Source organism: Anolis carolinensis, chromosome 5 (assembly GCF_035594765.1).
Source record: "Anolis carolinensis isolate JA03-04 chromosome 5, rAnoCar3.1.pri, whole genome shotgun sequence".
Lineage (NCBI taxonomy): Eukaryota > Metazoa > Chordata > Lepidosauria > Squamata > Dactyloidae > Anolis > Anolis carolinensis.
In genome coordinates, this window is record NC_085845.1 from 27,737,836 (window position 1) to 27,756,503 (window position 18,668).

The following is an 18,668-nucleotide window of genomic DNA, read 5'->3' on the forward strand; positions in this document are numbered from 1 at the left end:
GCCCAAATATTATCATAATTATTATTTACCAGGTAATGGTTGTCCAGCATTAGTTGTATCCCTAAATATTTTACTTTCTTTACATGATTTATATTTGTCAATTCCTTGATTTTGATTTGATCTTCTGACGTTGTATTTTTATTTTAAAATTACTGGAAGAAAATCCAGAGTCATAAGATAGCCCTGCCCCTTGATGACTTCCCAACCTCTTCTTGAAGATGTCCAGAGAGGCAAAGAAGAAGTCATTTCAAAGCAAAGCAAAGCAAAGGTCACCAAGTCAGAAGAGGCCCTTTTGCTGGACCTATTGGCCAGGCTTCATAGTATTCATTGCCTACTTTGTTTTATAGCAGTTTGTTGGACGGCCAACATTTCAGGAAACAGAACAAAACAAAACATCCCAAGAGGCCTCAGGTCAGTTCTCATCCAGAGAATGAGCCCAGAATGAGATGATGCTTCAGAGACAAAGAAATGCTTTACACTTCTTTGTGTAAAGTGTCTTCATGGCTCCACAGTGGATTCAGATGTTTCTTATTACTTACTCAGTAAATGCCAGTATAAGGAAAATGTGTTTCAACACAACCCTCAGGTTTTTTAAAATCATTTTCATTTTAATACTTGGCACTCTTCAGATAATGGACTAACTACCTACCCTGCTTGGTTAGTTCTAGAGTAGATCTGTTTAATCATTGCTTGGTGAGCCAACATCTAGAAAAATGCAATTGATTTAATAAGACACATCTAGTCAAGGCTGACAACACTTAAACCTTTGCTTAACTTTCAATTTGTATGTTGAGATGTATGTAAAATACATATTTGAAGCAATGTAGATAATTGTTGAACTGCAAAGGATCTAGCACTGAGTGCAATTTCCCCCTTTTATTCACAATATTCTATTGTTGTTGGCCTATTCCAGTTGTTTTCAGAGATGACAATGAATTTGGGGAACAAGGAGTGTAAAACTGAGCAGTGCTCTTTTATGTTTGTGCTGAGCTGGCTTGTTGTTTCTGTGTGCCTTCAAGTCAGCTCTGACTTATGGAAGGCCTATCATAAAACGTCAGATATTTTTCTTTAGGGGAGAACAATTCCAAAAAGACTGGACAGAATTTATTTATCTCCCTGGAACAATCATTGGCCAAGATCTTACTTCACAGTCAAAGTTTCATAACTTTGCAAATCTGCAGGCTAAGTTGCAGGAATGCAATGAAACTCTGCTAGTGAATTGCAAAGATGTGCGTTCAGACACTAGCAAGAGTGCTTCAATTTGCATTAGGCACTTCAGATGCACAGAGAACTCTTGACATGCTCCAAATTTCTTATCCAGTGTCTAGCTGTAGTATTACAAAAATGATAATGAAAAATAGTATGTTCTGGGTGCCAGTGAATCCTGCAGCCTGGTTGCAAAAGGAGATGCACCTGACAATACTTACCTTTAAGCACGTGCCCTCCCTGGCCACAGATGAAAAAGATACTTGGTCTTAATAATCTGCTATTCAAATAGAGATGTGAAAACTGAAAAGCAACAGAACTAATTTCATTTTTAAAGTGTCTCATTCTTGTTCTTGTTTATTCAAGAAATGACCTCAAAATCTCATATTGCAACTGGGCAAAAATCTTCTATGGCATATTTTATTTTCCTATTGCATAAACTATACATTAGAATAATGCATGGTACCAAAGAGAGCCACTATAGTGTAGTGGTTTGAGTACTGGATTACTATTATGTGAGACCAAGGTTCAAATCCCCACTTTACCATCGACAGCCATTGAGTGGTCTTGGGCATGTCACGGTTTCACAACCCCAGAAGAAAGAAAAGGCAAACCCTCTTTGAACAAATCTTGCCAAGAAACCCCCATGATGGGTTTATCTAGAGTTGTCATAAGTCAGAAATGACTTGAAGGCACACAACAATGGAAATATTTCCTGAAAGCTTTTAGCCATGTCTCAGTGGGAAGGACTTTTATTCAAATTATCTCTGCAGAAAGAAGTAATGAACTTCCCTTTTCACACGAGTGGTCCTTCATCGTGCAATGATAATTAAGGAAAACGAGTCACAGCTCTGTACAGCACATTTAACATAGATTAACCCAAATTTTCTCACTTTTACCATTTGGTGCATTGATTCTCTGTTCACATATTCCATGTGAACATTGAGAGGATCAAGAAGATTTGGCAGTACAAACATTGATAATTTTGTTTCTGCATTATAATTAGCATATTCACAACTCTGTTATCACTATTCAGAAAAGTGTTGCTAGTAATTTACTCACTGAGCTCACTGAGAAGTTACAGCAATTGACATTCTTAACAGAAGTTTCAAACTATACCTAATTTTGTACTTAACGTGTGTCTCTCTTGAATGATGTAATGGAATGCTTGAAGAAAAATGGGCGACCTCTAGTGGCCAAATAGTAAATTTTCATAAAGTTAAATTCAAGATCAAACCCAGCCATCAAGACTTCGAAACAATTCAATAAACTTCCAATGAGTGTTTCAGAGTGATATTTTTCAAATGCATTTCACTCATTTTGCTTGTTTGTTTTCCTACCTATACTACTTTGAGATGTTGCTGGCAACAAATAATTCTAAATTATAAAGACCTATACATTGATATGTATCAATCTGTGCAATTTTGTCTTTTGATATGTTTTATATTATATGTTTTATACGGAGCCCCCAGTGACACAATGGGTTAAACCCCTGTGCTGGCAGGGCTGCTGACCAAAAGGTCAGCAGTTTGAATCTGGGAACAGGGTGAGCTTCCGTCTGTCAGCTCTAGTTCCCCATGTGGGGACATGAGAGAAGCCTCCCACAGGATGGTAAAACATCAAAACATCTGGGTGTTCCCTGGGTAGTGTCCTTGCAGACAGCCAATTCTCTCACACCAGAAGTGACTTGCAGTTTCTCAAGTCGCTCCTGACATGAAAAAAGTTTTATACAATATTTTTGATTGATTTAAGTTTAATTGTCTGTGAATTGTCAATTACGTTTTGTACAGGCATTGAATATTTGCCATTTTTACTTTGGAAGTCCCCCTGAGTCCCCTTGGGTGTACTAAAAATAAAATGTATTTTATTTTATTTTTAAAGTTTATTACTGTATATACTTGTAGCTTTGATTGTTCCACATTGCTTACTTTTCAGCTGCCTTGTACATTTTCACTTCTATCTTGGTAACACAACAAATGCATTGCCGTGTTTTTTGCAATGCATAGAAAGTTGCTTTTAAGAAGACTAAATATTATGATATACTGAAGGCTGAGAGTATCTAAAATATGTGATGCTAATTTGGTACCTCTTTCTGGGTTGTAGAAAACCAGATACAAATGAAACTTGCAAAGACAGTCGCAACCCTGTATTCGATATTTGCTGCAACTCCCCCAAAGACATCTAAAGGTGCAGGAGGCTATCTGAATTAAAAACTAATTCTAGCACTATTTGTCTCTACTATGAGCAGGTCTTTTGTTGAGCCATCCCCACATACTTTGGATTACAAAAGACATAGCTCACAACAATACATCATAGTTTAGAAAAATCCATTTCCCTTCCCGTTATTGTGGGATTGAAAACTGAACTAATAGGCAACAGGGGAGTCCAGGTGGGCTAGCAGATGATGTCATAGTCCCAGCCAATCAATAGGGCTTTGACCCTTCACTGCACCACTGTTCATGGATCATGAACACTGTGTCATGTAAACGGGAACCAGCAAAATAATCAAATTAGCCATGATAACATTGGTGATTAAAACCCAACCATCATAATTTGGATCTGAATATAATTAGCTCAAGTGTTGCAAGCTCTCTGAATTGTTAAATATGATAACATGACCGAAGCTCCCATCCTGGGTTGTAACATTCATTCTTGAAATTTAAAATGATTTTAATTGTATACTTTTTTCAGTGTTGTTGAAAATGTTATTGTTCATTTAATAATAACCAAGAATGCACTTTTATTTTTGAAGGACATAGCATGGAAGAATTAAAAACACAAGCAATTTTCTCCCAGATAAATGCACTGTATAAATCCTTTCTGTTTTTCACTAAAATCTACATACAACAGAAAAAACACAATGCAATGCATATATGCATTGCATAGAACCAACTACTATAGTATAAACTGTGAACTACAAACTAGCTCTAAAAAAAAAAAGAGTTTACACAGATTACAGGGAAAATGTGCATGAAGAACTTCCTCACTGTGAGAGCTGTTCAGCAGTGGAACTCTCTGCCCCGGACTGTGGTGGAGGCTCCTTCTTTGGAGGCTTTTAAGCAGAGGCTGGATGGCCATCTGTTGGGGGTGCTTTGAATGAGATTTTCCTGCTTCTTGCAGGGGGTTGGACTAGATGGCCCATGAGGTCTCTTCCAACTCTACGATTCTATGATTCTATGAGTTAAAAGCTGACTTCCAATGTCCCTACCAATGGTATATATGATAATAAATTGTATATCCCCTGTAATCATAATGCTTCACACTTCTACTTTTCAATCTAAAGTACTACAGGTAATTCTCAGATCCCATGATTAATATCTGCTTATCTCTTATTCTCGTTCTTGTGAAAGAAATGGTTTCCAATCTTTGGAAAACCTACTAAACCATTTGATAAATTATTTTATCAAAAGATTAAAGATTAAAATAGTTTGACTTGTTTTAAGCTCTAAATTGTTTACAGTGTTCCCTCACTTATCGCTGGGGTTAGGTTCCAGGACCACTCACAATAAGTGAAAATCCGCGAAGTAGGGACGCCATATTTATTTTAATATTTATACATTATTTTAGTAGTTATAGACTATTTTAAGTCTTTATCAACCAATCGTGTGTTGATAAATCACCTCCTTTTCCTCCCGTTGCCACTTGGGCTCCTTTTCTCTCCCTTTGGCTTCTCCTTCCTCCCTTCCTTAGGCTGTAAATTGTAATTTTTTAAGATTTATTGTAGTCTTTTAGAGTTTATTGAAAAACCGCGAAACAGCGAATCCGCGAAAAGTGAACTGCGAAGTAGTAAGGGAACACTGTACATTGCTGACGGTTAGGTGCTGCCCTGAGATCCTATGATGTAAGGACAGATATAAACATTTTAACAAATAAATAAATAAATACCTACCACAGTGAAACTGCTCATTCTCCACTGATGCTCAGGTGACTCAGAAAGTTGGGCTCAATATAAAACTGTGCATTTGGTGGGGAATGGAGAGTATTATTGTGAGGAAATGATTATAAAGAAATTCAATCAGATTTTAATTTCTTGAAAGCAAAATGAGAGATTTGAGGGGCAAAATTTAGGATTTTGATATGACTCGTGGATAAGTTGGGAGCTATTCTGCTAGTGCTGCCTCAACGGGCCAGCCACCTCTGACTGCCACTTCCGTTTTCCCATCCCAGAATTTTTTAAAAAAGGCTAGAAGTGGTGCCATGGCAAAGAGAGGAGCAACCTAATCACATGGACTAAAATTGGCAGCATGTGCCAATTTTAGCCCAGGACATCCACAGAGCCAGCCGGCTACCATCACATGGTGCCATGTCAGCTCTGTAGGTGAAAGAGGGTGGAGCCAGCGCATGTGAAAGGGAGGGCAACATGAGAGAGCTTCATGCATGCTAATGCTTCACCTGCATGTGATCGTCCTCACTTGGATCTGGGTGATGCGGGGCGTGGGGTGTCAGATCCTCCACAACCCACAGCAAAGTGGAGCACCAGCCACCAGAAGTACGATGAGGTGGTAAAGGAGTCCAGTGTTTCTTTTAGGTTCTTCTGGGGCAGACTGAACACTCTCCTTTAGCCCCTGCGCTCAGAGATGGTTCCTTTTCCAATTGAGAAAAAGCCCAATACATACATCAACCCATGAAAGGAGCCTCCTGTGGCCTAGGGGATAAAAGCCTTATGACTCGAAGGTTGGGTTGCTGACCTGAAGGCTTCCAGGTTCGAATCCCACCTGGGAGAGTGTGGATGAGCTCCCTCTATCAGCTCCAGCTCCATGCGGGGACATGAGAGAAGCCTCCCACAAGGATGGTAAAACATCAAAACATCTGGGCGTCCCCTGGGCAACGTCCTTGCGGACGGCCAATTCTCTCACTCCAGAAACAACTCCAGTTGCTCCTGACACAAAAAAAAAACCATGGAAAAGTTGACCCATTTTTTTGGGGGGGGGGGGAATCTCAGTTTGACTATATATTTTTATTTATACTTGAAAGCATTCAGGGAGCATGTTTTTGGAGGCTTTGGAGAGCATAATTCTGCTATAAACTCCCAATTTTAGTAGGAAAATTTGCTTTAGGAAAACTTAACTAGCAAGTTGTGTTTGAACAACAGCAAGATCCAGAGTGGCATAAAATTGATACTTGGGCCTGCTGAACTTGTCCACTTCTGTTTTTAAGGTTTTGATGTGACCTGTGACCCAAATGTAGAGTTGCTGTAAATTTCATCATGGAAGGAAGACGGATTTCACCAAGAGAAAGACAAACGTCTTTGAGAAAGACCTTTAAAATGAAACAACATGTGTTACGCTTTGTACATATGTGGCAATCCTGTGTGATGAACAGCCTGGGAATGTGAAAGAAGCCTTCGGAAAGGTCTGCTGCTGAGAGAATGTTAAACAAACACTTCAACCAAGACAACAATCTCTCAACTTTGCTACTGACAGGGGGGAGAAGCTGTAGATTGGCTGGAAGTTTTCGCTGGCTGCCTTCCTTCTTTTTATAAGTGCTGGTCTCCAAGCATCCTCCCTAGAAAATGGGAGTTAGAGATGGAAGTGTTATGCCTCCCTTGGGAGAAGAAACTTGAGATAATCTGAAATGAAGAAGAGATGGACTCTGGTGAAATAACAGTGATGAGTTGAAGGCACAATGCACCTACAGATGAGTTTAACAGTTGAGCTCCTCAGGAGTGCAAGAACCTTATTTATGGCAATGCAGCTGGAGGCTAGGAAACCTAGGGATTTAGTGGGCTTTAGTAATGGAAGTTTGCAACGACAAAAAATTGGCCAGCAACTATTTTACAGGTAATTCAGGCTGTCACAGGACTGACTTATTTAGACTGGAAATGACCAAAGCTATCAATTGTAAAGGAAATTCAAGGTATGTTTAAGAGCTTGGCAACACAATTTGCTCTTTGACCAATCTGAGAATGTGCCACCCAGAAGCCATATTGTGGTCACTTAAACTGCCACAAGTCCTTCTGTGAGTAAGCACCTCATAATGAATCAAATGAATCCCATTTAGCTTTCTTCAAGTCGTTTGCCAGGAATAAGCTATCAGCTTAACCTCATAATGAAATTAATGTAGAAATAAGGGGAAGCAAGACGCTGGGGGAGTTATTATCTGTCTTCCAGATGTGGAGGGTGAGGAAAATATGGGAGGAACTGTACATTTTGAAAAATTCATATTCCAATGGCCATGATCCAGGACTTGACTAATGAATGTGAAATGCTGTGGACAGAAGTTAAACAGCTATCTAGATGTAGATCCTTAAGGGAGCTCTTGATCAAGAACTGCAGAGGGCCAAAATCAAGGGAAGTTCTGCAACATAACCAAAAATACAAAAAAAACTGGCTAGATCTGTGGCAGTTGCAGGTAATAGTACAGGGAAGAGATTCTTATGGTAATATGAGAAAGAACCAGATAACATAGACGTTAAGAAATAAGAACACCCAATTGTTCATACAGATGAAACTTCTAAAGAATGTTGGCATCATTTGCTTATGTCAAAGCTTTTGCCTTAATAAAATGTTCTGAGAGCAAGATTGAATAGGTATGCTTCCTCCAAACACTATCATGCTATTTCCAATGAGAATGGTGTACTTTGGCTGATCTAGTAGAAACTTGGTAAAGAAAATTTAATATATTACTTTGTGTTGAGAAAGGACCATTGGCACTTTCCTAATGATATACACAAAACTGTGAAAACAATTGGTTGTTCTAAATGAGGAAATGATGGAAACATATGTAGCATAATAACCAGCACTATCACTATAATACTGTCAGGCCTCCACATTTGCAGAAGCGAAAGACTCAGAACCCACAAGAAAATGCAAAAACCACAAATAAAAATGCGACTTTTTTAATCTGAAAGAACATCTCCCAATGAATCGCTAGGTCCTCTAGTATGACTGTTGTCCACCATAAATTGAAGGTATAGATTTGCTGGTGGGTTTATAGAGTCATAGAGAGGTGTTGTCTTTAAGGCTGCATCTACACTGTCCTATATCCCAGGATCTGTTCCCAGATTATTTTATGGATTATATGAGTCTACACTGCAAAATAATCTGGGATCAGATCCTGGCATATAGGACAGTATGGAAGGGGCCTAAGAATTGCAGGATATGCATCAGATATTCATGAAGAGAGCTAAATATGTACAACATATAAACATATCTGAAATGCTAAATGAATATAACTTACGTACATACTCAAAATAATTGAAATGAAAAGTGTTTTGGATTTCTGATTTGTTGCCCAAATTTTAGAATACCTGTATTTGCATATATGTACATAAATGAGATATCTTGGAGAAGGGACCCATATCTCAGCATGAAATTCATTTATCTTTCATATACATCTTACAGACATAGCCCAAAGATACTTTTATACAACATTTTAAATAAATTTGTGCATGGAACAAAGTTTGTATACATTGAACCATCAGAAAGCAAAGGTTTCGCTATCTCAGTGGACAATTTTGAATTTTGGAATATTTCAGATTGTGCAATTCTGGATAATGAATGTTCAACCCTATCCAATGGAGGCCAAAACTAAGTGAGAGAAGAAACATGCCCAGCTTAGGAAAACTTGGGTGAAGGAATGCCAAAGCCTTTGACCAGTTCCTGAAAAACAGTTCTTGGTTTTTCAGGTACTGGTCAAAGGCTGTGGCATCCCTTCATCCAAACTTTCCTTCATGGGAAAGTGTAGGTAGTGTATACAAGTTCATCTGTGTTTCTACACATGTTGCAGAGAGTTGCATTTTTCAGATATTCGGAGTTTCAATCTACAACATGATATAGTGGAAAACACAAAAACCTTCTACAGCACGTCTGCATCTAATTTATTGTCAAATTCTCTTTCCAATTCAGATGGCAGATTCAGGAAGCAGGTAGTCTGATCATTAATCAAGTCGCCTTTGATTTTTACATGACATACCTAAATACCATGTTTTAAATTATGTAATATTCAGTGTAATCTTGTGTTACAAATAATTGTTTATTGAGGGGTTTATAATAGCAAAGAAAAATATGCAACTGTGGGAATGCTTATAACAATTAAGGAGCAATAACAAATATTGGCAAGCAAAGGCAAGAAAATATTGAAAGACAAGATATTAAGTTAAAGTCACAGAATAGCCCTGTCTGTCTAAGAATATGCAGGTGCGCAATTTCTGAAGAGATATTATAGTGGGCTCAGTGTTCCCCATAGTGTCAAGTCAACAGGTCTGTAAAACAGAATGTCTCAGATTATTCATCACATTTCCTTGCGGACTGTGTTGTAGTGGCCATAAATGAAATTATTCCATTCTGCAGAGTGATAAATGTTCTGTTTGTGAGAACCTGGTTTTCAGTTTTGATTTGGGATGCTGTGTGTTCCATCTCTCTCCTTTCGAGGCCAATATCTTCTAGTTTTCGTAAATATTGTCCCATAATTTAATTATTATTTTTTGCTAGACTGCATTCCTGTTATTTTCCCCAACAGCCTGACCATTTCTTATATTAACTGTGGGAGGTTAGCCCAAGAAAGTAACTTTTCCAAGCTCTATCTCATCCTACATCAAAGTAGGATCTTCCTCAAGACAAAAATCTAGTCATTTAAACGCAATAGAACTATTTAAACCTTCACTACTGATGCTAACGTTCTATTGAAATCAACAGGAAAAATCAATTGTGTTCATACATGCCATTAATTTCTATGGGACATAAATGCAGTTAATTTTCTCTCTATATCTGAATTCCTAAAAAATTAGAACCTAATTCCTATTAGTTTTAACTAAAGTAAACTTATTGAATCAGTGGGGCTTATCTATATGTTATTTACCCATAATTCTGGGTTGAGGCCCAATCAATTTTTTTTATCATGTCAGAAGTGAATTGAGAACATACTGCAAGTCGTTTCTGGTGTGAAAGAATTGGCCTTCTATAAAGATGTTGCCCAGGGGACGCCCAGATGTGTTACCATCCTGCTGGGAGGCTTCTCTTATGTTCCCACAATGGGGTATGCAAGTTTATTTTATTCTGGTCCTTGCTTTCCATTCCAAATTTGCCTTCAGGAATAAAACACAATTCTGCTGTTTGGACTGAAACTACTTTATGCTAAGAATTGTATTTTATTTTTCTAGAAAATGAGCCCTGTGCTGAACGTTCTATATATTGAAAATTTGCTATCACATCACCAGAAATAAATCGTAGTCCCTTTGACTAAGGCTGGATTCAAACCAGAACAATCTTAGTGAAAAGCCACCCATTCTTTTTATAAACCACTCTATTACTTTTTCCACATCTTAATGGATAAAAATGTGTTCTCCTTTGCAAGCACAACTCTTCTTCCTTGCACAGCTGGCAGGTCAAGATTGCACCTGTCTTCACCCTTTCTCAGCTGACAGCCATTTCATTCCCAACCTCTTGGACTGTCTTCAACAGAGTTTGCAGTGGATTGCTTACATTTTCCAGACAATGGCCATAAGAGTGATATTCCAAACCATCTTTAACATATGACTGTCATGGATCATTTCTTTTAAAATATGTAAGCTGGAAGTCCCATCTACAGCATATCCACCTTGCCTGGTCCAGCAAATGTAATTTAAATTACAGCAGCACTTTAGGAGCATTTTAGACTCCCAGCTACATTAAATGCATCTGGTGTCATGTGGTGGGAATGGAGGCTGTTAAGAATTCGGCAACAGCTTGATCCTCAAAGCACTCCACTGATGCCAGGCCTTTTAAACTGAGTGGGGCCAAAATGTATGGCAAACAACCACAAATGACACCTTTGGGACAGTGGAGTCTGCAGCTGTGGCCATCCACAGCTGGTGATTTTTTTTTAGCTAAAAGCTCAATATAATGTCTCAAGCTGTGAGAATACAGAGAGGCACAATGGATAACTTAGTTGGACTTCTGCACTGTGTTTTACTTTGGGTTACCTCTGTACCAAATTTGGAAATTCCAGTTAATTATAAACACGGCAGACAGACTAGTTACAGGAACATCTAGAAGTGAGCATATTACACCTATACTACGGTCACTGCACTAGTTGCCAATTAGATTCCAGGCAAAGTACAAAGTGTTGGTTTCAAAACTATGGAAACAGAGAGGTATGTTTAGTTCACATCTGCCACCTGAATACTCTGAAGTAGTATAGAAAAGATAAAGCACTATTATGATGGATGTGGGTCAGTGTCTCTCTCAGCCCACAGTAGCCTGTTGCATATGCTCCAGGAGAGATCAATGCACAGTAGCCTATTTCTGGACACTGTTCTTTTCTCTTTGGACTGAAGCCAATGTGTTTAGGTCCAGGAGTGTTTGATGCTCAGGCCAAATTGTCTGTATTCTGTAATCCAAGAGAACATCTAGTAAATGTTTCTCTCTAGGCCCATTTTGTTTCCATCATTTTGATACACTTCTTCTTGCAGGTTTTTGATTAGACAGGATTATGTTGCAGTCCTGTCATTGCTGGGAGTTGTTTCATGAAACCAGAAACCAGAAAGAAACCTGAATCAGGTTTGGAAAATGTGGATTCGATTTGAAACATTGGATAGGAGCCCTTTTTTGTATTGGCTTCCTGACACGTACCATTATGATGATGACATTTGAATTGTCCAGTCCAGGACTTTTAAAAAAAACACAAGATGAGTGCAATATGAATCAAGAGTCTAAGCCACTGCAAAAACAATGAATTGGAATAAATAACAGAGAGAGACTGAATCAGGAAGACAACTGCAGGTGGATGTAAGACTGAATCTTGAAAAAGTGACTTTAAAAACCCTTCCAGTTTGTGTAAGAGATATAGAAGATTGTGTTAAACTCAGTTACTTCTGCTTAGTCTGGAACTCTTGCAGTTAACATCTCTCCCAACTTTGATTTTCACATGGTTAAGCTCAATACAAATTGATGGATCTACTCTTGGACATAGTGCTGAGTTTCAGCGGTGATGGGATTACAGCAGTAGTTCTCAACCTGTGGGTCCCCAAATATTTAGGCCTTCAACTCCCAGAAATCCTAACAGCAGGTAAACTGGCTGGGATTTCTGGGAGTTGTAGGCCAAAACCCACAGGTTGGGAACCACTGGGTTAGAGGATCTATCATATATACTCATGTACAAGTCAACCCCAAGTAGGGGGGTTGAAGGGAGATTTCGGAGCCAAAATTTTGGATTTTGATATGACCTGTGGATAAGTAAAGGGTTATTTCATGAAGAAAGAAAGCACTAATGCCACCTTAGGGATCCACCACCCTTGGCCATTGTCAGGCATTCAAAAAAGTCATAAGCAATGCCAAGGTAGAAAGAGTGGAAAGGTCTATGCTTGTAGATTCTCATGGGATAGACTACATTCCTGCCTTTTGACATTCTACTTAAAGAAGGGGGTGATTCTTCCCCCTCCCCCCCCCATGAGTTAAAATACAGTACTCACACTGGTGCTTTAGATAAGGGTTTTTTGGGTTGATTTGCTGACTATAATTTCTAGACTCATACATGAATATACTATATAGGCAGAATTTTTCAGGGAGAATGTAGATATTGCAAAGAAGCCACTAGCATCTGTCTTCAGACTTTATAACATGAACCTGCTATTCTACTACAGTCGTGGTATCATTGATCTCAGGTAAATACTGCATTAAGCATCTTCAATATTGCACCTCTTTTAAATTATGCAATTACACAAACTTGCTAATTTTCAGTCTTCCACGATCATGCTTCTGCAGAGTGTCTCTTAATACCATATTTGTGCTTATAATACTGTTCAGTATTTATACATGTACTTGTGCTGATAACACAATATTTATGCTTATAATATATGGATTCTGCATTTCAGGGGTTTCCATGTTTTGCCAGTACTCTGTTCCCTTACCTGCCAAATAAGTAGGGATACTTGTAATAGAATTTGCAGAAGGGGCAGATATGCAGCCAGGTCCTCTTTAGATCTGTTCAACATAAAACCAAATTATTCTAGTGGAAAATAATGTATTTGAGAAATTACTTTTGCAGTAAATTGTTTTTTCAACATATATCTTCTGTGAAGTGGAAACAATTGTGGCCTTCATTATGAGTAATTTCAGTGATAATTTCTGGCAATCTTATGTATTCTTGTTTGCATATCCTACAACCTTATGTATTCTTACATGGTTGGAATGTAAAGTAAATATACATATATTTGAATTAAAATCTTAGATGTATAGAGAGTGTGAACTTGTTTGTAGTAAGCGATTAATAGCATTTCGGGTAGTGGCTTTGGGCCAGTTCACGCATCACAAAAATCACCTGGGAAGTTGTATAAATTCCCTCAAGAAGATCATCATGTTTTACATGTTTGTAAATCACTGTGTACACACACTGCAGTAGACATGTGTGCATATGATCATCACATGTGGTGATCTACATGCGGGATTTGTGCAATTTCCTACACGGAAATGACTTTTCACATAAGATTCTTGTACTCTGTTGGGTGGTCATTATTCACAAAGCACTTAGTATTTGGATAGAAAATATATTAACCACAAGAGGGTTAGGAGTCTGTTGTAACGACTACAGGAACCCAAGTCCTCTATTTTTCCTTTACAATAGAGGTTATAAGTTCAATTATTTAAGCGAGAATAAAGACATTTTAAAGACAAAACCAAAAAAGCTATGTTGTCCATGAGAAAATGTATAAAAACTGTGGACAAGGTTTTGAAATATCCATGTATCCTGAAATTTCCCAATTAAACAAATAGTTGCAAAAGATATGGCTGTAGGGGAAAAAGAGATAGAAGACTGCATTGATGCTGAAGCTTTGCTATCTGACCTGATCAGAATCTTATTTATGTGTTTATTTTACCGCTTTATATCTAAGATCTCAGGGAGGTAGACAATAATGTCAATGTAAACAACTGTCACAAAATTAAAGTATCTAGCATGGTAAAGAAAATTAAATAGGCAACAGGCATTAATTTGTTGTTTTCTTTTTAATGGTTGTGTTTTTAAGTGGCTGAAAATTGTATTGCTCGGTTTACATTTTTACCTTTTCTATAGTTATTTAAACCTTTGTAAACCATCTTGAGTCATATACTGGGAAGACAGTGGGATATAAATACATGAAGGAGATTAATCACTCTTGCTGTATAACTCTCTCTTCCTCCTCACTCTTTATGTATATGGAAATGAACATAGAATACAAGGAGAAATGTGGAAAAAATGGACACTTTAATATATTTAATCTTATTGTACACTTCTTTCTAAATTACAAAGTCAACAAGTTAGCAAGTATAGTGTGCTACAAAGCTTTCTGTATGAAATATCTTCTATAAGAAAATACATCTTATTAAACATTTCCTGTAAATAAATTACTTCAAATACTTGTTTCAGGAAGACAAGAGAAAGGATATGCAGAAGCTATCAGATAACATTTAAATCAGTGGGGAGCTTCATTTTGTAACTTCTATCTATGCTGAATAGGTGGGAGATTTCTTCCTGTAGTCTCACAGAGGCAACATAACAGGTTTAAATACAGTTGGGCATCCATGAAAACGCCTTACTGAAACTGTGCACCTTTTCAGTCTTAGGCCCCATCTACACTGACATCATAATGTGTCTTTGAGACAACTTGAAACCACTATGGCCAAAATGCTATCAATGCTTGCTGCATTTTAAAAGTTGCCAGAAAGTCAGAGTTAAGACTAATAATGTGCCATAGCAGATTCCAGTGTATCCCAGATCCAGGTCCAAATCATTTCTGCCAATGCTTTGAAGATACTTGTCCCTGCTGAAGCACATTATAGAAGGCAGAATAGGGATGACGAAAAGTGCCCCAAGGGAAGGTTAATTGATTACATCCACTTTTAACTGCCATTTCCTTTTTTCTTTCCATGCCATATGCATCTGAAGCACTCGAGTGCATTTCAACTGAAAATAGGGAAAAAATTAGCCCAGTGGTGTCAGGCCAGGTTCTGTGTTCAAATTAATTCTGGATCTGTCAACCTAATCACTCAGACAAGTGAAACAGGTTCTTTTCAAATTCTTCCTAAGCTGCAGTATAGTGTCAGTGTAGATGTGCCTTAGTCGTTGTTTTCATGGCACTAAAATAAACCAAGTGTATTAATCTGTCAAACAAGTCAGAGATAAAAGATACCTAGTCTGCTTCTGCCCTCATCTACTGGTATGAGGCCATTTGGGGACAAAATATGCTGTGCCTACAAACAGTATTAACAAATGAAGATTTGACAGTTTCGGGTCAGCTTTTTCACCAGGATTGGCACTAAGTGGTTACAATTTAAGATGGAAGAGGGAGGTGTAACATGGGTTTCTTATTTAAAATGAGTGCTTGTACAGTATTTATATATAAAGGAATTAATTTCTTCTTCATGTGCATTCCTGCCATAGCATTCCAGATGTAAGTTAACTCATTTCCGGAACTGCCTTGGAAGCAACAATACATTGAAATTATTTTGGGATTACTAATGGGAAAAGATACAGCATTTCTTGCCCTACTGTTTCTCTAATATCTCCCCAGGTTGTCCTTCATTTAAAAAACCTTCATAGATCCTGCTCCACTACCGTGTTTCCCCGACAATAAGACAGTGTCTTATATTAATTTTTGCTCCCAAAGATGTGCTAGGTCTTATTTTCAGGGGATGTCTTATTTTTCCAAGAAGAAGAATTCACATTTATTGTTGAACTAAAAAATGAACATTTATTATATACTGTACAGTAGTTGTCATCACAAACCAGCATAACCAGACAAACTCTGAATCCTATCAAGAATTTCTTGTTACTACCATTATTTCCATGTACAACTGGTATGTACATTTACCAATCCTGCATGCTCTGGTGTTCTGTTTGGCAGGTGCTGGGCCTGCTTCCAAACAAAAACTTTGCTAGGTCTTACTTTCGGGGGAGGCCTTATATTAAGCAATTCAGCAAAACTTCTACTAGGTCTTATTTTTCGGGGATGTCTTATTTTCGGGGAAACAGGGTATATCATGTATACTATCCTTAATGATATGACTCATATTAGCATTTGTTGGTATAAAAAAAATCTCATCTGAGATCAAGGAACTAGATATGTTAGTATTATGCATTTTTATATGCATAGTTTTCCTTGAATTCCATGCAGGATCCCCATAATGTAGACATAGAAAAATCTCAGCAACCTCAGCAAACTACAGTTCCCTGTCTCCTTTTTTGCAGATGCTATGCTTTAATAATTCAAAACTATTTTTCTATTTGTAGAGTAAGACAAGATCATCATTAGCTGTCTGGAAAGGACTTGCTTGTTCTCCCTTATGCCAGATATGGTTTCAAAAAAAAAAAAAAAAAGAGGGTGATTTTGACTTACAGATATTTATTAAAATTACACTATTTTTTTTTCAGGACGTTGTTGTGAGATATCTTTGGAAGGCCAGGAAATTATGCATGCTAGGTTTGATAAACTGGTTTTGAGGCTTAATTTCTACATGAAACTAGGATTGTGGTTGGCACACTGTGGCAGGAGGAAAAGCCATAGTCTGAACCCATGCTCAGAGTGGCACAAACATTAAACAAAGAAAGATAACCATTCTTACTTCCATTCAACCATATTGCTTGGACAGTAATGAAACTCTTCAATTTCTTAAAAACAAGTAACACATTTGAAAATAAGTAAATATAGTAAGAAAAAAATGCAGAGGTGCTGCTAGGAAGAAAAAGAGCTAGATAATAGGCATCATTCATTTTTGTCAGTCTATTAATATGTTGTGGTAACAGTAAACCACTAAAATCAATGAGAGCATGTGATACCATAAAAATTCCTAAGATGTATTTGAAATAAGGTCATGTATTCACCAGTTCCAGGTTGTTATGGTTTATCCTGTGGTAAGATTTACTAACACAACTCCAGATTAATCCTGATATCTTCTCTGTTCATTCCATTTTCTCTCCATCCAAACCACAGAAGAGCAGTACTAAACACCCTGTTTTTAAATTTATTTTGACATTGTTATTTAGCAATATACAGTCATTGGATCCCATATGCTTTCTTTAGAAGTAAAGCAAAAGTGTCCACAATACAAACTCTCAGTATGTACAACTAGCAGCTCAGCATACCATTCTTTTCTGGATAAATCCATGGATAGTTTGCCTTATTTGTTAAGTCCCCTGTGTGCTCAGATACAGAAGTCATTGACCATGGTAACTGAAGAGGAAATGATATGGGTGTTGTACTCCAAATATGTATTTATATTAGTATTTGAAACTAGACCATCATCTCTGCTCCATGCCTCGGTCGAAGTCAATGCCATTCTTGGTTGCAGGGTGTGTGGGATTGCTATGCATCTGATACTTTCCCACATCAACTTCATCTTGCAAAATATAGCACTTAATCAATAAAGTATGTCTCTTTCAACTGACAGCCTTGGATTGTTAAAGGGTAACAGGGTAGATATATGCACACTAACTTTTTATCTCTAACAGCTTCAGTTTAATAGGAATTATTTTAGTTGATCTGCATTCAACAATGTGTAGATAGCACAGTCCTTCTGCAAAGCACTGCTTTGTATTGCAAATAAATTCTATAGCATTATTTTACAACTGTCATAGGAGAATCTGACCACAACTAATGTGGAGAAGTCACAAGGCCATAACTGTTCATTATTAGAAGCTTTCCCAAAAACAATTGGCACTGCTGGCAGAATGATACCAAGTCACCAAGGAATATCAGCTGCCATCATTTTCAGGGCAGAAAAGACCGTTCTTTGGGATGACGCTTCTTTGTGTCACAGTGGATATTTGGCCCATCCAGTTCTTATTTACAGGAGCCAGTTCTTATTGAGCCAGGATCTTGATGGCCTGGTAGTCTCCAAAATCACCATCAGATCTTCTGGCACACATGAAGTCTTGCTTTTGAAGAATAGGTGGCATCTTTCCAGATTTTGCAATTTAGCCCTTTGGCACAGTCACAGCGCTGGAAAATCTCCAAGCCATGGGACCCTTTCTTGCGCTGCTTAGTGCACACTTCTCCCTGGTGCAACACAGGCTTACAAATTTTGGTCCAGAAGTGACGGGCACAGCAGAATCCCTCACTGCAGTCAGAAGACCTTAAGCAGGGGTCTCCTTCATGACCTAAGAAAAACAACCACAGTGTTTTAGTTAATATAGATTTATTTATTGCCTATCAGAACTTTCTTTTTAAAATGGCACTCAGAGCAGCAGCAACAATAAGACATAAAGATAGATTAAACTCAATTAAAAACTAACAAGAGGAGGAAATAGTTACTATAAGAATTATCTAATCCAATATCTTATCACACAGGAATATACAACTAAAGAAAGCTTGTAAAATGCCCATCTAGCCCTTTTCTAATGGAGAATCCACCACTCACTGAGACAATATATTTCACCGTTAAAAAGCACCGCTAGTCAACAAGTTCTTCCTTGTTTATTTTCTTGTGATTTGAATTAATTGATTTCTGCTGTAGATTCTGGAACAGGAGAACAAGCCCACTCCATTTTCTTCATTACATCCATTCAGGTAT

At 37.8% G+C, this 18,668-nt stretch overlaps 1 protein-coding gene across 1 annotated transcript in view; it reads right to left on the minus strand.

The window, feature by feature from the left end:
- Window positions 1-14,345: 14,345 nt before the first annotated feature.
- dkk2 (dickkopf WNT signaling pathway inhibitor 2) overlaps window positions 14,346-18,668 on the minus strand; it is a 69,434-nt gene continuing 65,111 nt past the window's right edge. Inside the window, exon 4 of the mRNA XM_008119358.3 lies at window positions 14,346-18,255. Within this exon, the coding sequence (XP_008117565.1) occupies window positions 18,005-18,255 (251 nt within the window). The 3' untranslated portion in view covers window positions 14,346-18,004. The remainder of the gene's footprint in view (window positions 18,256-18,668) is intronic.